The following is a 20,759-nucleotide window of genomic DNA, read 5'->3' as shown; positions in this document are numbered from 1 at the left end:
AGGGAAGGAGAGGTGTGGTCTACACGTGTGGACCTTACAGGAAGCCAGGGATGGCCAGTGGCCTCAGAGGCTCTGCAGCCAGGTCTAGCACTGCTGGGTGACACCAAGGGTCCTCATAAACGCCTCCTCCTTGGGCCACAGCAGAGGCCAACCCCAGTTCTGGCTGGAGAGCCAAAGGCACTAGTGGGTGCAGCCCCCCGTTCCCGTGGGCTGATGGCAGCCCAGCCCTGTCTGCAGGGAAACTGCAGGCACATGTGGCCTTATAGGATGTGATCCTCCTGGGTCCCAGATGCACCCGAGTGGCTTTGGTCCCATGGTCCCCAAGGCCATGTGCCAGGCCCAGGTCTTAGGGCCCTGAGGGCAGAGAGGAGGGTACAGGACCCTGCTAGGTCACTGTCCAGCACCCCGGCATGGAAGGTCAGGAAGTGATGACTGTGTGTGTGTGTATCCCAGTGACTTGACTCCTTGGCATGTGCCTCTGGGCGGGGACCCACCTGCTGCTCTGGACAGCAGGACCCCTCAGGGTGGGGCAGGACCGGGAAGGCAGGGCTGCAGGCGGTCACTGCGTGGGTCCTGGGTCTGCTTCCTCAGACACTCCCACACTGGCTGCAGACCCACGGCAGGACAGCCACACTGGGAAGGAGCCAGGTGTTTACTAAATGCCTTTATTGTACGGCTGGACTGGTGGACGGGAGATTGGCACAGAGGTCTGGCTGTACGTGAATCCCTCTCCCAGCCCCACAGAACACAGCTGCAGCAGAAGAGACGCCGACAATGTGGTCACCAAGCTCCCAGTCCCAGGAGCCAAGAGGGCAGCCTGGCGGTGCCCCCTCCCTGCGCAGGGCTTTGCTGTGACCTGCTGCCCTGACAAGCCAGGGACAGACACCACAGGTTGGCTTTGGGGGGAAACACCACATGGGAAAGCTATCGTGTGGCACACCTACTTCAGCCCAGGCACAAAGATGGGAAGGCTGTGGTGACAGGATGGCCAACCGAGCTGTCAAGGCCACACTGCACTACATCCTAGAGCACACAGGCTGTGTGGGGCGTGGGGCCTTGCTCGTGTGCCCCGTGCGAGGGCCAGGGCCTCATGCACACCCACGTAGGATGGTTAAACGCTCCCCCAAATTGAGAAAACACATAAACTGTCCTTTGTGGATCAAAGCCCACTGAGTCAACAGTGTCACCAAACAGAGCCGAGGAGTCAGTTTCTCACACTCCAGCCAGACTGCAGACCCGTGAGATCAGTGAGGAGCATGGCCTCCAGCCAGCCGGCTCCAGGGAGGGCACACATGTACTCATACACACCACACAACACCTGTATAGACAGATGGCCACACCGAGACACGAACGCTGCGAACACCTGCAGTAGAACCTGCTGCAGACCCCTTCACCCGGCGGACGACAGAAGACAGTGAACAGAGGGAACCGTTCTGTTCGGACCTCCAACGGGACACCTGCATGTGTCCCTGGGAACCCAGGGTCCGCAGTCCGCTCTTCCCCTTAGGGCTCATTCACAAACACCTGTACCACCCCCGATCCACCTCGCTGCTCGCCGGCCTAGTAGGCGCTCGTCTGTGCAGGTGATGGGCTGTGGCTAAAGGCTCCACGGCTCCACGTGCTACGTGTCCAACAGCAACATTAGGAAATTTACCAAAAAAACCCAAAAGCCCACCACCAAAGTTTTTTTTTCTTTTCAACAAAGGCCTGATTCAGTGCAAGTGGGGAGCACAAGGCCGCACTCTGCAGTGGGCGTGACAGGCGTGGCACCGCAGAGAAGCCGCACACGGCACGAGGATGTGTGCAGGGCTCAGCGTGGAGCTGAGTGCCGGGCCCGCAGCCTCTGTCCCCGCAGAGTCACTGGCTGTGTCCACATGATTTCAGGACGTTTGAACAATGAATCCCGCGCGAATGATTTCATCAAAAGCCTCTGCAGAAGTGGGAGTGGCATTTAAGCACGTGACAACATGGCACGCCTTGAGGGAGGAATCTTCTGGAAACTGAACAAAGAATGCAGATGGCCTTAAAAAATGCCAAGGGGGAAGCGTAACCACTAACTCAGTAACACCGCACACAGGCCCGCGGCACCTGTGGAGCTCAGCGGATCACGGTCACGTGGGAGGCGGCGATGTCCAGGTCTGTCTTGGACGGGTACACCACCTTCAGGTGGCCCTCCTCATCCACCACCCGGACCTGCTCCACCACCAAGGGGGCGGCCCCGTCTTTCTCAGCACTGGCGTTCGTCCCGGCGTCCGGAGGTTGTCCAGAGGTGGCGTCAGCTTCTGTATCCGAGATGGACCCTTCCTCTTTATCTTCTGAAGTATACTTGTTGATCTCTGCCATTTTCTGCAAATGAAAAACATCTTTTTAGCCCAGAGAGGGGCAGGCGGGACCCAGCTTGCAGAAGAGGCAGCGGTGCGGAGGGGACACAGGACGCACTGTCCTCGCAGCCAGTCGTCTGGACGGAGCTGCAGTCACTCACCAGAATGAGGGCGTCCATGACGTCTTTGCAGATCTGCAAGCTTGTTGCACTTGTTACTTCCAAAAACAAGTCAGAAGTCGTTTTCTTAATCTTAAAAAGAAATTGGGAAAACGTCAAGTTACCACAGTAGGCACCGGTGACGATAACATTGAATCTGAGAACCCTGTACAGTGGAGTCAGTCCAGCCCGGACGCCACCTCCCTGTGGAAGGCTGCACACATGGTGATGTGGTCTGGCCCAGTGTGGCCGTGCGCAGCCTGCCGACCAGCCCCAATGTGAGCCTGTGGCTGTGGGCAGCCGGGCTTCACTGGGAACAGACACACGGACAATCCTCACCTTTGTCTTCTCGCTGTTGGTTATTGGTGGGAAGGAGATGACATCGCCGCGCGCGTCCATGAGGCAAGGGTACTGCTCCTTGCCATCCAGCAGGCGGAGGTACCTGCGGGAAACCCAGCGACAGCAAAGCTACCACAATGCCCCTAACGGTTCAGCTGGGCCAGTCACAGCCCTTTACACCAGCCAAGTGTGCGACCCAGGGAGCTCTGGGAACAGTGTCCCCAAACCTGTGTGGACAGGGACGGCAGCTGGCCTAAGGACAGCAGGTCCCAGGGCTCAAGGGTAGTCTTCCAGCTGTGTGAGATCTGGTGAGACATGTGTGTTTGGTGGTTCGTCTTTCTAGGGTTGACAGGTGATGCGGTTCCCTCTCTCACCTGCATCCTTGGTGCTGCGCTACAGGCCACTCTCCAGAGGTGACACAGGCCTGCCATCCTCCACTGGCATCCTCAGAAGTGGTGTCCACACCCCACACCCCCACAAGACACGGGTCTTGGAACACTGCCTCAACCTCACACAAGTCTGATAGCAGAGTGAATGGACTTTGGAGAGATTTCTCAAGTTTTGGCAACTTTGGGAATTTCCTAAATGACAGTTAATAAAATGAGGGATGGCGTGTGGGACCTCCTGAGGGCATGCACCCGTGGGCCACCCCCACCTGTGCAGGCCTGACACAGTCTGCCTCTTCTTCTGCTTCCGGTGCTCCTCAGCCTCCAGCTGCAACTGCCGAACCAGGTCCTTGGCCTTGACTTCCTTGCGCCCCAGGGGGATGATCTTGGGGCAGAAACCACTGGTTAGCTCATGTGAGGACACTCTGGCGGCCATCACCAAGCACACCCACCCTTCCACTCTGGCGGACATGTGCCGGTGACAACTGTCTTGCAGCTGACAACACTACCGCTCTCCATGTCCTGTGTGATCACATGCCTTTCACAGGTCACCCAGGAACCCAAACGCCCAAACTCTCCAGTCCTCCTGAAACTGAGCTTCCCCTGCCCCACTCAACACAAGCTGCGTTTCCAAGGCTACTGGCCCCGGAAGGCCGAGGGGGAGACAAGGCCGGCAGGGGAGCAGGTCACTGCCTGGGACCTTGGTGCCCAGTGCCGAGCTCAACAGAACACGGCAGGACTGTGACAGGCCTGCTCACTAACATCAAACCCGGTTAGGGGTTTTGCAACTGGGAAACAAACCAAATGTATTTGGTCCCGTGTCAGCGAGCACATGAAGAAAACCACTTTTGAGGTATAAACTCCCTTGAGGAGCTGGCTTCCCAAAGGGCCTGTGACAGTGGCCTGCTCCAGGTCTTATCTGGGGATGTGCCAAGCAGCACTGTCTGACCTGACTGCAAAAGGCTCCCACACAACCTTGTGCATGTGTATTTTTCGCAAACCCAGGAGGAACACGTTGTCACCTTGAGGTCCTGCGGTGGGCGGGTGGTGTACAGCAGAGGCCCCTGGACTGCTCGGAGGTCGTGGGTCGCGATGGTGGCCGCTGTCCTCTTCTCACAGAGCTCCTCATGCAGCTTCGTCTGCAACACGGCATAGGGGCAAGAGCTCAGTGCGCCAGGATGGGAAGGGGGGCGTCCGCACCCGCTCCTCTCTTCGGACACTCACTCACTTCATGGGACCGCGGTTTCATCTGCGCGTCAGCAGAATCTCTTCTTTCCCTAACTCTACAACACTCTGAAACTTCAAAGATCTCTTCCTGAACTAAAGCTTATGACTAAATGAAGACAAGCACAACTTCAAACAGAACACGCTGGCGAGAGCCGAGGGCTTGAGGCCACCTCACACAAACTAAATGTGTAACGCTTTACAGAAACCAGGAGCTCCACCCAAACCTCAGGGGCTGGAGGAACAGGACTTCCCAGGGCGACAGCCAGCCTCAGAGCTGTGCTCACTGTAGGGAGAGGGGGGAAGTGACCCGCCCCGGGACCCTCCTGCACACGGGTTCTGTCTGTGGAAGGGGCTCGTGGACTGAGGTCCAGTCCCCTCTGTTCACGGCATACATGCTGCCTCCACTCATCCCCATCAACGTCCAGCGCTAGGGCCTGCAGTGTCCCCATTGCCCAGGGAGGAGACTGAGGCACAGAGAAGTGCCAGGTCAAGGTCCTGGCCCCATGGGGTCTCCTCCTCACCCCCCAACCCCCACAGGCCGCACCCGTGTGGGCCCCACATTCCCGCCCCACCCCTCACTGGCCACCTGCACCCACCTGAGAGGTGAGGAAGCGCTTGAGCGTGTTCCCGGCCTGCAAGTCCATGCCCCTCACGACAGCCCCCACGATGAAGGGCCGGACTTCCCGGACGCCAGGGCTGACCGTGACCGTCAGCGGGGCGGGGTTCTCAGAGACGTGCAGCACGCGGAGCAGCAGGCGGCTGGCCTCGTCCACCTCCTCCTCCTCTCCCCCTTCCCTCTTCCTGCGCTCCTTTCGCTTCCTGCGGCCCTCCTCCTTGTCTGCCTCAGCCCGGCCTTTGCCCTGGCCTTTGCCCCGGCCCCCCGCCCGCAGGTAGTCCAGGATGGACTTGGTCTGGCAGCCGCCGACCATCTTCTCCAGGCGCCGGTCCCTCAGCCTGTTCCCGCGCAGGTTGATCTCCTTGAGCCTGGGGCAGTCGGCCAGCTCCGCTGGGATCTCGATCAGCTGGTTGTTGGAGAGGTCCAGCGTCTGAAAGGGAGGCAGGGAGACCACCTCAGAGCCCCCGCAGGGCATTGCGCCCAGAGCACATTGGCACCTCCCCTGCGATCTCTATAAAACGCTTGTCTTGACCCTCAGCTTCCTCGGGGTCGCAACTACAGCAACATTGCAGCTGGATGGTCAGGTCAGAGAAACAAGATAGAACACGGACAGGGGAGTGAGCGCTTTGGTTATGAACAAATGAGTACTTCAGATTGGTGGTTCTCAACCCTTTTGCATTTAGGGACTTGCACAATAGGAGAGTTATTTGGGGGATAGCTAAGGCAGACATCACCCTGAGCATAAGCAAATTTGACTAGGATCACTGGTGCCACAAATCTTCACACAACAGGGGTGGTTAAGTCTTTTGCAGACCAGCTCGAAATTTCTGGGGGACTGGTCCACGGACCAGCGGCTGAAACACACTGCTCTAGATGACAAACAGGTGCCCCACAAAACACTGCTACGACTCTCCTAAGGGAAACAAGCTGAATGCTGCTCCAGGAGCAACACCGCTCTCTCCCCAAACTGAAGCACAGCGCACGGCTGTCTCATCCCGAGTGCAGGGAAAGGGTAAACTGTGTTAACACCGCAGGGGACGCAGGCCTCTTGGTGACCCAGGAACAGGCAGGAGCCACCGCTATGAGCCTCTGTGCTGCCAGCTGACCTTGCGCTGTGAACAGGGATGAAGGAAGGCAAAGGGGCACAGGTAAGCCAGGTGCGGTCGTCAGTTACCTCTGGGGTCCGAGTGGCAGAGGGCCAGTGTGTGGTCACTGGCTAATAGAATTTCCTTTTTTTATATGGTTATTTTATTATTATTAAAAATTTTCCCAGATTTGAGAGAGGGGCATCAACTTGCAGCTGCACTTTGTCCCTCCCCTTAGCTGTGCAACCCCAGGCTGCTTCTCAGATGTGCCCTGACCAGGGATGAAACCTCAGCGTGCCAGGACAATGCTCTATCCACTGAGCAACCTGGCTGGGGCCCACAGGATTTCATGTCATTGCACTCTCCAGGCCTTCCTCCACTCGGGCAGGACTGATGTGGTGGGGCAGATGGACTGTACCCAGCTTTTCCCCTATGTGCCCTGGAATCCTAACAGGCAGCAATGGTGACAGTGCCTTGTCCTGCGCCTGGGCTTGTGGGCTGCACAATGCCCTCTAAGAAGCCAGCTGCTGGTGCTCGAAGGAAACTGGGCAGGAGCTAGACCAGCTGGGCCAAACTGGACCAGATGACTCTGGTACTCCCAGCCTGCCCTGAGCCCGGAGAGCTGTGAAGGGCTGGCGTCTCAAGGTCAGGGTCAGTCTGCAGCCTAGCTTGAACACACTGGCTTCACAGTCTCGTGCACCATCCGAAGAGCCTTTGGCCAAACAGCTTGCCAACTCCACTGATGTCACCCTCATCCATGCATGAAAACATGGCTGGCTGGACAGCTGGAAGGTGCCTGTGAGGATGAGAGGGTGAGGGGTGCAGCCTCGGGAGGCCCTGGAATGGGAGGTGCCCTCGGTACCCGCAAACCCTGCCAGGGCAGGAGACTGAGTAAGGCTTTCCTGCGGGGAAGGTGTGTTTGAATTACGCCCTCGGCTAAAAAGGACACGAACCCCACACTTAACTGACTCGAGCCCCGCCTGGAGCTGACTCTCAGAGGACCTGTACTTGCTCCCTTCTCACAGGTAATAAGCCCTGATGGAGCGAAGTGGGCCAGTCTCCAACCCCAGACTGTGCCACCAGCCAACCACCTTCTGGGACCATTTCTGCATGGGACACACTGCTGGGAAAGTGACCCTGGATTCCTGGTGGTGAGAACCCAGGACAGCCCTCCACTTCTGGGGGGAGGGTATAAGAAGCAGTCAGCTCCAGCAGGTGGCAGGCTGAAGGAACCTGAGCCCCACCTGGGTGAGCCCCACCTGGGTGAGCCCCACCTCCTGCAGAAACGGAGAAAATAAAAAACTGAAGGATTTTATCCCTTAAGTTCAGTTTCTCTGATCACTGGACAAAGTTTCACCCTTGAAGTTAACTTCTCTGTGAAACTCGACATGGGAGGAGTCCCATATGTGAATGACACTTGGTGAGGTCAGTGGGCACAGTTCCTGGCAGGATGGTATGATCTTAGCGAACTAATGTCCTGTCCCGGCCCTTTCCAGAAGCTTGGGGGTATGTCTGTCCTATTCACCCCTGCGTCAGTCCCTGATGGGCAAGTGCTTTGGGTCTGGGCAAATCACGAAAAATGCAGCAGCAACCATGTGAGGGCGCCACCAATCCTTGGTGCACGGCAGCCCTGGCAGTGGGGTCCTGTGGGAACAGACCCCTGGGAGGACGTATGCTGCTGGGGAGAAGCCCGCTCCATACTCTCAGGTCTCCCTGTGGGACAGCCATGCCGAACAGGCCAGAGGCCTGGCGGTTGCGAAGCCAGGCCCACTAAAGTAGCCAAGCGTAGCTGTCCCTAGCTTCCTTGCCCCAGGTCCCAGAGTAAGGACAGGGTCTGGGCCACCACCTGGGCAACTCCCTGGGTGCAGGCACCCGGCACTGGCACTGTAGCCTCCCTGCATCTGCATGGGGTGGGGTAAAAGCAGAGGCTCGTGTGCTGCTACTGCGGTGGCCCGTAAGAACCATGCCTCCTGGTCTTCACGCTGTTGTGTAACGCCTCCCCACAACTCTGGATTGGGCTTTACCTGTTGAACCAACAGGAAGGATGCAGTGGAGTGAGAGAGAAGTTCCAGGGCACAGCTGAGCTGCCACATGACACATGAGAGGACAGACTATGCTGCGGGGGAAAGAGGTCCCGAGGAGAGAATCCTGGCCCTTCGGCATTCTAGCCCGGGCGGCTCGGAGGCCACAGTCAGTGGAACCCCCACACATGACCCACAGCAAGGCAGCGACTATCCAGCTGAGCCTGAGGTCCTGAATGGAGAATCGTTAGCACCTAACACGACTGCTGTTTTCAGCCACAGTCTTAGAGTGGTAATGCAGCCATGGACCCCCTGCGTGAGCCCCGTCTATCACCCTCATCTCATCTCACAGGTGAGGAGACCGAGCGAAAACCACGCTTCCCGTTTCCTCCGCAGCACCAGGAAGGACAAGGGCATCTCTGTCCTCCTGACCCCAGCGTGTATGCAGCACTGTGGCCTCGCTAGGTGCACTCCTCAGGGAGGCATTTTAGAAAAAGTGCCGCCAGTTGGTTCAGTGGTAGAATGTCCCCGGCGTGTGGATGTCCTGGGTTTGATTCCCAGTCAGGGCGCACAGGAGAAGCGCCTATCTGCTTTTCCACCCCTCCCCCTCCTCTTTCTCTCTCCTCCTGCAGCCATGGCTCGATTGGAGCGAGTTGGCCTCTTGGCCTCGGGAACTGAGACTGGCTCCCCGGCCTCCTCCTGCTGGGAAGAGCTCTGTTGCTGAGCAATTGAGCTACGCCCTAGATGGCCAGAGCATCACCCCCTAGTGGCCTTGCCGGGTGGATCCCAGTTGGGGCACACGCAGAAGTATGTCTGTTCTCTGCCTCCCCACCTCTCACAGAAAAAAAAAAAAAAAAGAAAAAAGAAAAAGAAAAGCACTCCTCTCCCCCTCAAGGATATCATCTAAACCCAAACGGGATGCCAAGTAGCTCCTGCACAATACTCTGAGAAACAGCTCTCCTCACGTGACAGCAATCCAACTGACGTTTAAAAACACTCAGCAGAATGGAGAACGTGAGGAATTAGCAAACAAGACCTGCCCTTTGGACACAATACAGACGATGACTCGACTGGGTGTGTCACCACAGAGGGCCTGGCAGAAAAGAAACTACAGGCTCCAAGAGAAATATACTTGATTGTGCACTCACATGATGCAATATTATTAATATTAAGCCACACACCTGGTACATCGACTTGAAACAAAAACAGGAGATCTCTCAGATGGGAATATGGAGTTGAGCGAGACGGAGAGCAGAGAGTGTGAGGCACCTGGACCATCGGGGGACTCACCCCCCACGGTGTCTTCCTGGAAATGCTAGTGAGCACATGTCACTCTGCAGAGTGGGCTCTAGTTCCCTTAACTACATACACACACTATCTTTACACGTTTATAGACATAGCTATAAGATCGGTTAGCTATCTTAAGAGCAATCTCTCCTGCAGATAGATGAGTGGCTAAACACAATACACATTTTGTTTAAGGAAAGTGTGCATTCAAAGTATAAAAAACAGGGCCCTGGCCGGTTGGCTCAGTGGTAGAGCATCGGCCTGGCGTGCAGGAGTCCTGGGTTCGATTCCCGGCCAGGGCACACAGGAGAAGCGCCCATCTGCTTTTCCACCCCTCCCCCTCTCCTTCCTCTCTGTCTCTCTCTTCCCCTCCTGCAGCCCAGGCTCCACTGGAGCAAAGTTGGCCCGGGCGCTGAGGATGGCTCTGTGGCCTCTGCCTCAGGAGCTAGAACGGCTCTGATTGTGGCAGAGCAACGTCCCCTGGTGGTCATGCCGGGTTGATCCCGGTCGAGCACATGCGGGAGTGTCTGACTGCCTCCCGGTTTCCAGCTTCGGAAAAAAAAAAAAAAAAAAAAGTATAAAAAACTGAGGGCGAAGAAATGCAGCCCTGCCTTTTAAATGACAAAACAAAAGGGACGGTGCAGGGGGAAGTACACTGGACACAGAGCCTCCAGACTGGAGCTAGGTGGTGGCTCTGTGACTTCCATCCTCTGGTCTTTCGAACTCAGTGGACTTAATGGACACTTGCTGTGAGCCAAGCTTTAACCTGGGGCCTGGAGACCCGCGAAGGATAAATGAGCAGACCCCAGACCATGTCGTCTGGGGGAAAACCCAAATTATTTGCTCTTTACTTTGGGAATACACCCTGCCAGCCTTCTTCTGCAAAACAGGAATGATAAACCTACTGGGGGAGGCTGTCGCTGGCGGCAAGTAAAATGTCATAAACGAAGTCACATCGTGTGGCAGTGTGCAAAGTCTCCTCCTGTCACATCCTCCAGCCTTGCCTGGGTGGCCCCTCCAGAGAGCTCAACCAGTCATTTCACAAATACTTGAGACACAGACATCCCATCGCGGCCCTGCCGTCCACCCGCTTCCACCTGCGCGGGAAGCCACGCTTGCTAAGAAGGAGCAACAGTGAGTGTGTCAGGTGTTGGAAGCCCAGCTGTGAACAGCGTTTTGAGGCCGGAGGCCAGGTCAGCGGGGGTAGGGGCAGCTCCCCAGGGCCGGCGCCCACCCGCCCACTCGCCCGCCCAGGTCGCCCGGCTGACCTTGAGCGAGGCCAGGTGGGCGATGTCGGGGCTGAGCTGGCGAAGGCAGTTGTCGGCGGCTGCCAGCTCGCTGAGCAGAGGCAGCGCGCCGGGGCGGAAGAGTTCGGCAGGGAAGGAGTCCAGGCAGTTGCCGGTGAGGTTGAGGGTCTGCAGGCGCGGGGCGCAGCGCGGCAGGTCGGCCGGCAGCTCGCGCAGCCGGTTGCCGCTGAGATTGAGGCTCTGCAGCTGCGGGAGGCCCGGCGGCTCAGCGGGGCCCAGACCCTGGCCCGGCGGCAGCGCCTCCAGCGCGTTGCCCGATAGATCGAGCACGCGCAGCGCGGGCAGCGGGCCGAGCTCGGGGCTCAGGCCGGGCCCCAGCGCATTGCGCCGGAGCACGAGGCTCTGCAGCTGCGGGAGGCCCTGCGCCAGGCCCGGGCCCGGCTCGCGCAGGCTCCCGCAGCCGCTCACCTCCAGGTAGTGCAGCAGCGACAGCGTGAAGAGCCGCGGCGGCAGCCGCCCGCCCGCTGCCTGCACCCGCTTCTCCAGTGCGGGCCCCGTCAGCAGCAGCTCCCGCCGCCGCTGCTGCTCCGCCTGCTCCAGCTCCGGCCAGGACTCGGAGACCGCCGCCGCCGCCATCGCGCCGCCGCCGGCTGCTTTCCCGGGCGCGGTGCGTCACTTCCGGCGCGCGGTGCACCACTTCCGGTGCGGGCCGGAAGAAGCCGTAGAGGACGCGCTCGGGCATAGGGACCACTGGTGGGCCCAGTCGGCCCCCGGGCCGCGTCCCTCCTGGAAGAGCCGAACCCGGGGTCCAGGGCCCTCCCAACCGGAGCCCGTCGGCCTCCGCCGAGACTCCAGGGAGCAGCGGGGCCGCCCCGACCAGCCGGCGACGCCCGGGGAGGACGGGCCGCCTGAAGACGCTTAGGATTCGAGCTTCCCCGCCGGGGTGCGCTAGCGGTGGGGCGGCGGCCTCTGGGGAGCACGTAGTCTTTAGGAAAAGGAGCCCAGGGGAACCGGGGAAGGTGACAGTCCGCCGGGGTGTGGCGCCACCTCGCGTCCCCTCTCCTGCCGTCTTGTCTGCTCCACGATGCCGGGAAGGGACTGATGATAGTTGGATTCCTTTAGTTGGATGCGTTTTCATGCAGAAGAGGGGTTCAGAGAGCGTCTTCCTGCATTGGCGTGTTTTGGAGAGCGACCAGTCGGGATAATCCGTGCACCTAAGTGGGACGTTTGGTGTCTTTCCCTGCTTGCCTCCGACACCGACTCTCCCTGCCCCAGCCACAACCCAGCCCCTGCTGTATTCAGCGTGGAGTCCCCTCTCTGTCGTACAGCCATGGATTAAACTTTCCTTGCTTGTTTCTAACAAGTTTTCAGTGCACTTCCCCTACAGATCAGAGGTTCTTGTATTGGAATCTCCAGGAGTGGGCTCACTTCTGAGGCTGGCCTGCAGCGCAGGTATGGGAGTTGTTACACCAAGGCTGTAAGGGATAGCCTGCCGTTCCCCTGGCGACAAGCTCACCACGGTCACTGCCCCAAACCCTGTCACTGTACTGAATTGTAACACAGCACTAAGTACCTGAGTATCTAAAGATATGTAAATATAGAAAAGGTTCAGTAAAAACACAGTATGGAAGATAAAAAATGGTCTACCTGTACAGAGGACTGACCGTGGGTGGGGGCTTGTGGGACTGGATGTGGCCCTGGGTGAGTCAGGGAGCGAGGGTGCATGGGAATGGAGGCCTCGGACATGACTGTGCACAAATGTGGGCTACATAACCCCTGTACACTTTAGATTTATAAAACACTGAGATTAAACAGCACAAGGGAAACAGTGCCATCAAGAGATGAGGTAAACAGGCTACTGATGAGGCTGCTGCCAGGGTAACATGGCTGTTTCTAGGAAACTGATAAAAACAACAAGTAACATTGGCCGGTTAGCTCAGTGGTTTTAAGACCTTAGTCCTGAAACAACAAGGTTGCAGGTTTGATCCCTGGTCAGGGGTCTCCCTACCCCCCAAATCAATACAAATTAAGCCCTGGCTGGATAGCTCAGTTGTTTGGGTGTCCTGGAGTGTAAAGGTTGCTAGTTCGATTCCCTGGTCAGGGCACATAACAGGAGCAGCCCAACATTCCTGTTTCTCTCTCTCCAAAAGGACAGTACATTTTCAAAAAAATAATAAAAGTATAGCAAACACATAAGCCAATTAACATAGTCACTTACTGTCATTACCAAGTGGGAGGCAGTGGGTATGTTTTTACACCAGCGTCTCCACAAACATGTGGAATGCCTTGTGCTCTAGCACCACGGCTAGGCTGTCATAGAGACAGGAATGTGCTCGTCACCATCCATCACAGCCTTCTGGGACCACCTTCCACCAGTCACGATGGAGAGGTCATTATGCAGCATGTGACACTTATATCCTTTGCAGCACACACCTGCCCCCACCCCGTGACCTAGGTAGGATAAAGCATTTGAAGTTTTGCTGTTTTAAACTGATGTCCTAAGTTTCAGTACCTACTCTTTAAAAGAAAACACATTATAACTTAAAATAGAAACAATTATAAATTTAAGCTGACAAAAGCTTAAAACCATTCTACAAATCTACAGAGAAAGTGCATTTTTCCTTATTTGAAAAGTAATACCCTCTTTTACATGGGAAAACTCACATGTAGACTCCAGATTACAGTCCTCATGGGCACAATTAGAGCATTTACAGAACTTCTGACTTAACTCCACAGGTAAAATTGGTCAATAATTTTCTATTACATATGACAAATAACTTATTTAGGACCAGAGTCTCCTGGCAACTTATCACAGTCCCCAGTCAGCAGACGGAGTCTGCTCTCTGGGGGGGTCTACCCAGCCACACCTGCAGGCTTGCAGAGGGAAATGCATCCTACAAGTCGCTTTTAACTCTAATCTTGAAATAAAGGTGACAAACATTTAGTGACATTTTTATTATATGAATACTATAAACTCAAAATGAATTAAGTCCTGAGACAACAAAAATATATTACTCAGATATTTTATAATTCTGGTACTTGAAATCAAGACAAATAGAAAACTATGTTAAAACATTAAAAATTGCAAATTTTCATTGAAAGGATTTTTTTGCATTTGTATTCTAATGCCCATTTATAGATACAACTTTTAAATTAGATAGAATATTCTGAAATATGAAATAGAAATATTGTTAAAACCCCACAACATATTCATGAATAAAAACTCAATTATTTCTCTTCCAAATTCAGATACTTATGAATGGCCAACAGAGCTTGCAAGGGTCCTTTCAGATTTTTATCCTGTAGTCTTGCTCCCTTAATAGTATGTATATCAGTTTGTAAAGCTTTGAGCAGCCACTGATCGTGGCCACAGATCATTTAACCAGAAAAACATGATTCTTCTGTAACCGGCTGGATGAACCCGTTTTAAATGCACCCGATTTTGTCAGTCACTAAAAACTAAATATTTTTACAAATATTTTCAAGTTACAATATATAAGAAACATTTCTTTAAAGTTTTGATTAGAGAGAAAGGAATAATTTCTTGGTTAACTTTTCTCATTATTATTCTGTTTAAAAAAGTGTTTTAGCTGTACTTCAGAAATGGATTAGAAAAGGACCACCACCTTCTTAAAGCCCAAGAGGGCTATTTTATAATTATCTGGGCACTTGGTCCTGCCTGGTCTAGTGAAGTTCACACGGCCGCTCCATGCTCGTTACTTTTAGTGCAGTTTTTTTTTTAAAGCTAATTCTGTGGGTCAGTCTTGCTCAGTATTTCTAGTCAATCATATGAGAAGGTATTAATTACCAAATATAACGACTGATTAGGGCTAATTTACGGTTAACGTGGCCAGGGAGCAGCACACTGTGTAGACAGCTATTAGCTTATATGCATTCTGGTCCCACAGAGTAGGAATTAAAAATATTTACACCCTGTGCAGTAGAAATCCCAGCAATTCCACGCAGGTCTAGCTGCATTCTGACAGCTGGCCCTGTAACTCTTGAGGGGTAGAGGACAGCGGACCCCCGATCTCAGAATGGGATGGCGGGGGCCAGCTCCTGTGGGTGTTGCGTGGATTGGGCACCTGGGGTATGCAGGCCTGCACCGGGAGGTTCCAGACGGACACCAGCTTTCCGCACGGCTACCTGCAGGTGAGGCATGCCGAGCCACTTCCATTGCTGGGGGGCCTGGTCAGGAGACGGGAGTTTGAGGTTTGGTTTCATCACTGTAAGGGATGCTTTGGTTTTAAGCAGTATATGGAGTGTTTGAGAGGAGTGACCTTGCAGTTCCAATTCCAACACGGTTTTGAGAGGGACGTGGGGACAGGCCAAAACCAGACATGAGTGCTAGAGGGGACCAGTTCTCAGTGACTCCTGGTTTTAAGCTTTATTTCTTCTCACAGAGGACAACACAGGCTCCGGAGACACGGCCTAGAGCAGCTCGCGCTCACCCTTGCCTGTCACCTGCCAGGGAGACATAGCCCTGTGCCGTCTACCGACGGACACAGACTACACGCCAAGATTTATAGTGACGTCTGCCTGAAATCACTGCAACATGGAGGAGAGGGTGCCGTGTTGGGGGACCCCCTTCGACACACTGACCTGACCCAGCCCGTCTCCGGTGAGCTTCCTGGGCAACCATGTTGGATTCTCTAACGACAACATGGTTACTTGGTCACTATAGAGCCCTGACGAAGTCAGAGCCCCGACCGACTGCCACACGGAGATCAGGTGCCACTTGGGAGGCTGCTGAGGCAGTCGGCCCCACACACAGTGCCAGAGGACATGGGGTGGGGAACATGGGGCCACCCCCCGCCCAAAGATGGCTTTCAGGGGAAATGTGCATGATGAGGACACTTGCTGGGTGCCACTCAAGGAGACAGAGGTCTGTCATGTCACCGCTTGGTGTATGTCCTGCCAGAGCTTTTACTCAGACCCCCCTTTGGGGTGGGGATCTTGCTTCCCGCCTTCGGCCCTGAGGCCCCCGACTTGGCTACGGCTGGGCCTTTACCTGCAGTGGACACACAGACATGTAAGGACAGGCAACACATTAGAAAGGAGACTAATGCATGAATTGGAGCACAGAGCCACAGTGCTAGTGCAGTGGCCCGCGTCAGCAAACACTGGGGGCGGGACAGAGCCTGGGGGCTGTGACACGGCTGTCACCCATCTGTTGGAGCCAGCCCGACTGTGGCGGGGTCGGCAGAGGATAGCAGCCATGCAGTTCTTAGGTAGCCAGCTGCAGACCCAGGTGCACAGGTGACAAAAGGATGAGAGCTCAGAGGCAACGCCGACTGAGGGTCCAAGGAGAGAGACCCGAGCCAGTACCTTACTTTTAGCTCCAAAGAGTCAGCTCTGGAAATGGAGGCAGCAAGCAACATGGGTCTACAGCTCCACTTCCTGGCCAAGTGACCTCAGGCAGCCCTTGTCCTTGTCACAGGCTGGCGTGTGCAGCCCTCAGCCAGCACCCAGCACAGACGTGCACACTCCCCCAGCCCAGCGCCTGGCACAGATGTGCACACACCTGCTCCTCATGCCCACCCTCCTGCTCGTGGCCCTCGCCTTTCTCACAGCCCTAAAACAGGGTGCAGGCCAGGCCTCCAGTCAGAAAGGTTTCTAATGAAATACATCCCCTCCTCGTCAAGCATTCCGAGCCTGACCTAAGCCCCTCCCTGAGGAACCAGCGTGAGGACGGGGTGCCGCTGGCGGAGGCCCCTTTGGTTGGGGCGCCGTGAGTGCTCACCCTGCGACGGGGCCTTGTGCAGCACATGTGTCCTGCGCAGGTTCATCGTGCAGCCTGCGGGGCCCATCAGGTGAGCTTTCCATGCCTGAAACGAGAGAGGCGGTTATCAGCCCGGAGACCCATCACAGGCCAGGACGCCTGAGGTGGGAGATGCAGCCAGAGGCAGCCACACTGGCTGGTGTCTGGGGGGGCACCTCTGCACGCTCCGTGCTGACTGCGCCTGCGGGCTCCGCTGTCTCTCACAGGACAGCCTGCCTTCCCAGCCCTCCCCTCTCCACAGACAGCAGCTCTGCTCTCAACCCCCACCCCAACACAGAACTGGTCACGTGAGGGTGTGCAGGTAGGAAACACAGCTCAGGGAGTCCCAGGGTGAGGCGGGGTGGCCCGTGCCTGACAGCAGCAAGCACAAGGGGCTCAGCCCTGTGATGAGAGCCACACGGAGCAGCCAGCCCCTGGAAGGAGCTCCGCAGAGCATTTTCCCCAGTGAGACCACAGGTGAGAATGCGGCTCTTGACACCTGGCCACCGACTGCGGGGCCCCGAGCAGAGGACCCAGGCAGGTCATGTCCACACTCCTGACCACAGAAACTGTGAGGTTCTCACTGGGAGTTCAGCCGCTCGGCAGGTGGGCACTGTTGCGCAGCAGAGACGCAAACACAGAGAGCGCCTGCTGACTGCCTTGTAGCCGCCGTAAGAAGTCATCGCGTGTGGGACCACAGGCGAGGAAGAAGGGGAGGCTGTAACCAATGTCTGCACTGCTCAGAGGAGGAGACCCGTCATCACAAGGAGGGGACTGGGTGGTGTGTGAGGGACAGGTGTAAAGGTAACAGTTACAACAAAAACACAAAGGCTCCTAAATTCTAAAAATAAACAGAGAACATGTGTGTGCATGTAAGGGCTGCTGCCATTAAAAAAAAGGCAAGCCCTGGCTGGGTAGCTCAGTTGGTTAGTGTCATTCTGATACGCCAAGGTTGCCAGTTCGATCCCCCGTCAGGGCACATACAAGAATCAACCAACGAATGCATAATAAGCGGAACAACAAATCGATGTGTCTCTCTCCCTCTCTCTCTTCTCCACTTCCCCTTTCTCTAAAATCAATCAATAAAAAACAAAAATGGAGAACTGTGGAAACTGTCCTCTAGGAAGGGCAGGGACAGCAGCCGTCTGCCTTCTCTGAGTGCGCTTGAAGCACAGATGAACCATCCAGGCTTTTTATCTATGGAACTGAATTTTACAAAGCACTCAAATGTTGCCCAGGACATGAAGCAGTGAACCAAGGGTGCTTACAGCTGGTGGCAGTGATGCAGGAACAGCTGTGTGACTTTATGGCACCAGTGGGCATGCAGTAAAGACAAAGGCCTAGGCACAAATGTGACCCTTTGCTGTCACTGCACGGTCAGGTCCTGGCCCTGCTCTCCTGAGCCTGTCCTACCTGCCAACGGGGGAAAGCAATGAATAATTTGGGGTATTCTGATGCTGCCGTCTCCAGGGCTTTGAGACCTGGATTCTTGGAAGGAAGAGGTTAAAGAAAACCTATGCAGCTCAGATTCGGGATCAGAATGTATCAACTGAGCACACAGCACGTATCTGAATGCTTCCCTGGTCTGTCCTGGAGAGGGCTGGAGCATTGGCTAACCCAGAGTAGGTTCTGAGACCCCTGTAGTGGCTCCGAAGTACGACTCCCCACTGAGGGGAACTGGCCTCTGTGAAGGACAGGCTGACCCTGGCACTGGGCCCCAGATGGCCAGGGAGCTCTGAGCCCTTTGGGTTCCTAGCAACGTCAGAGCCTGTGGGAAGAGCATCACTAAGGATGGAGGCCACAGTGACAGGGCCGGTGGTTCCAGCCCATGATGAGTTCACAAAGACACTCCCAACAAAACAAAACGGAACAAGGGAGCTGCCCAAACAAGGGCCCAGGTTGCTATCTGAAAACCAGCAAACAAGGCGAGGAGGACACGTTTCTGTTCTTCCAGCAGAAGCCGAGCCCAGGCGGCCCGAGGACACAGGGGGAGAGTTTCTGCCAAGAGCCAGTCCAGCTGGTGATGGAGAAGCAGCGGCAGGACTGGACATCTGGATGTCGCAGTCCCCAGAGCTGGTGACGTGGGCCCGGGAGTCAGCACTTGTAACCTTGCACCTGTCATGAGCTCCTCACAGAAACAGTGGCCACAGGAAGTAGAACCTGACCATGCCAAACCTGCACCTGCACAGGCTACTGCCCGCCCTGCAGCTCGTGGGGGACACAGGACGCAGGGACACGTTAACTGACACCAAGGGGACAATCAGCCATCACCACAGAAAGCCCTATGGGACAAAAAGTACCTTATCACGTGAGTTAAATGTGCAACCAGTCTTGACGTGTGGCCTCTGGGGCCAGGGGAAGACGTGCTCTGACCCTGTGAGGTCACGGCCCCGCCACCACCGCAGAGCGTGGACCTGACACCCCTTTGGCTCCACAGTCACATTTTAGTGCTCTGCAGTGGACATCTGCACGGGGGGGGGGGGACGTGCTGTCTGGAGGTGCTGCCACAGGACGTGGGAGGGAGCACGTGGTGGGGGGGGGCGGGTGACAGGTATGCAGGGTGTGGCGGGGCCTCACCTCCTCCCCAGGGGCAAAGTTCTCGTGGCACAGCGGGCACCGGCTCGCCAGCTTCTCTGGCTTGGCAGCTGAAATGGTGTCGGGAGACACGATGTGGTTACTCCTGTGGAACTTGGGCGAGGGGCAGAGAAGCAGGGATAGCCCTTCCCCAGGGCGAGCTAGGGACATGGCACCCGAGGAGGCACTCACGGTTACAGTCCTTCACTTTGATATGTCTAGGCAGCTCCTCTTTCAAAACAGCCTCGCTGCAGCGGTGACACTTTCCAAATGCATCCTTTTTGTCACACTCTGTCAGCAGGTGCTCCGTCAAGCTGGATATCTCAACCACCTGGATCCGAAACACGGAACAAAGCACGCTGCTGGGAACGCCGACGCACGCCCTGCCCAGGCCAGCCGGCACTGTCTGGCACTGGCCCGGTGCTGTAGTCACTGAGCCTCCATTGTACAAGGTGGAGCTCGGCATGCGTGCCGGTTCCTCTGGCACCTGCCCCACTGAGCTCCTGCGGTCACTTATTTACTTGGTTGAAGAGCCCATGCCCTTCTCAGCATCCTTAGCATTAAGGACATGGTCACCCGACCTTAGTATCAAGATTGCTGCTAAGGGCTGGCATGGGGGAAGCCACTGTTACTTCTAGGGTGACATTTGTGTTAGGGGAGAACAGCTCAGAGCTCCCAAGGCCGGCTCCCAGCTGCTTGCGAGAATGTGCACAGACATAGGGTCACAAAGCACGTCACAGGTGTGCCCACCCTGCTGACAGCTTTGGAAGGAGGCCCATGTATGCCTTAGAGCTCCATGCTGCAGACCTGTACACCTTGCCGAGAGCCAGCATGCACGCTGGGTCCAGGAGTGGGCACTGCCAGCCACAGGGCCTGGGGCTCTAGTGCAAGATGGACAGAGCCCCACAGGGGCAGAGAGCATCCTCCTTAGAGTCCTCCTCCTTTGTCAGAAAGTTCCCCTGCATCAGACAAGGGATGAAGACTGGGGTAGGAGAAGATTTTTAAACAGGATGCAAAAAGCATTAGCTATAAGAGATTGACACAAGGTAGACCACATTCAAATGCAAGGCTTCTGTCCGCGAAAAGACACATAGACTGGGGCTTGGGGGACACAATACAGGGGGTAGAGAATGTTATATTGAGTGGGACACTTGAAACTATGTCAACAGAATAAGTTAAAAATAAAAATTTTAAATAAAAAGAGACAGCGAAAAGAGCAGACCTGCTGGGGACGGCCCAATGCACAGATGCAAGTGGCACGGGCACACTGGGAATATTGAGTAACAGGTCAGTGAAAGAGATCGGCACGGACTTGGAGACGGGCGAGAGGGCAGCCAGGGGTCCCACCCACATTGGTGGGGTGGCAGGTGAAGACAGCGCAGAGGTCCGGGGACCAGCAGCAGGTCCCCACGCCCTGAGTATGCCCAACAGAAGCAACCCCAACAGAGAGGGTGCCAGGCGTCCCACTACTCCCCCCAGCCTGGGTGGGTAAACTGTGATAGAGCAAGGAACTATGACACAATACTGTAATTACATACGGTATCTGATTAGGTTTATATGAAACTCAGATAAAAACTGTCAGAAATCAAGACTCTGCGACTGGACTTTACAGGTACCCAGTCTGAGTGGTAGTGACCCCGGGGTGTCTATTCTGTGACATCTCGAGCTGTACACTTGTGACAGGTATGCGTTTATGGATACGTGCTGCGTCAGGAGAAGAGAAGCAACCCCAACAGA

At 55.7% G+C, this 20,759-nt stretch overlaps 2 protein-coding genes across 3 annotated transcripts in view; both read right to left on the bottom strand.

The window, feature by feature from the left end:
- Positions 1 to 651: 651 nt before the first annotated feature.
- LRRC47 (leucine rich repeat containing 47) lies at positions 652 to 12,038 on the bottom strand. The gene is made up of 7 exons (XM_066270627.1): positions 10,709 to 12,038; positions 5,028 to 5,477; positions 4,227 to 4,343; positions 3,474 to 3,589; positions 2,819 to 2,921; positions 2,483 to 2,572; positions 652 to 2,346 (listed from the first exon to the last, which is right to left on the bottom strand). Exons 1-7 carry the CDS (start codon positions 11,321 to 11,323, stop codon positions 2,098 to 2,100), a joined length of 1,740 nt encoding a protein of 579 aa, XP_066126724.1. The 5' UTR covers positions 11,324 to 12,038; the 3' UTR covers positions 652 to 2,097.
- Positions 12,039 to 13,637: 1,599 nt separating this feature from the next.
- CEP104 (centrosomal protein 104) overlaps positions 13,638 to 20,759 on the bottom strand; it is a 38,311-nt gene continuing 31,189 nt past the window's right edge. For both annotated transcript variants that reach the window (XM_066270626.1, XM_066270624.1), the window contains 4 exons: positions 19,215 to 19,353; positions 19,026 to 19,093; positions 16,431 to 16,515; positions 13,638 to 15,698 (listed from right to left, as the gene is read on the bottom strand). In XM_066270626.1, coding sequence (XP_066126723.1) covers positions 15,583 to 15,698; positions 16,431 to 16,515; positions 19,026 to 19,093; positions 19,215 to 19,353 — 408 coding nt within the window. In that variant the 3' untranslated portion in view covers positions 13,638 to 15,582. The remainder of the gene's footprint in view (positions 15,699 to 16,430; positions 16,516 to 19,025; positions 19,094 to 19,214; positions 19,354 to 20,759) is intronic.

This window comes from Saccopteryx bilineata, chromosome 3 (genome assembly GCF_036850765.1).
Source record: "Saccopteryx bilineata isolate mSacBil1 chromosome 3, mSacBil1_pri_phased_curated, whole genome shotgun sequence".
NCBI classification, from domain to species: Eukaryota; Metazoa; Chordata; class Mammalia; order Chiroptera; family Emballonuridae; genus Saccopteryx; species Saccopteryx bilineata.
Note: the sequence above shows the minus strand (reverse complement) of the source record. Positions and strands in the feature narration are given on the sequence as shown.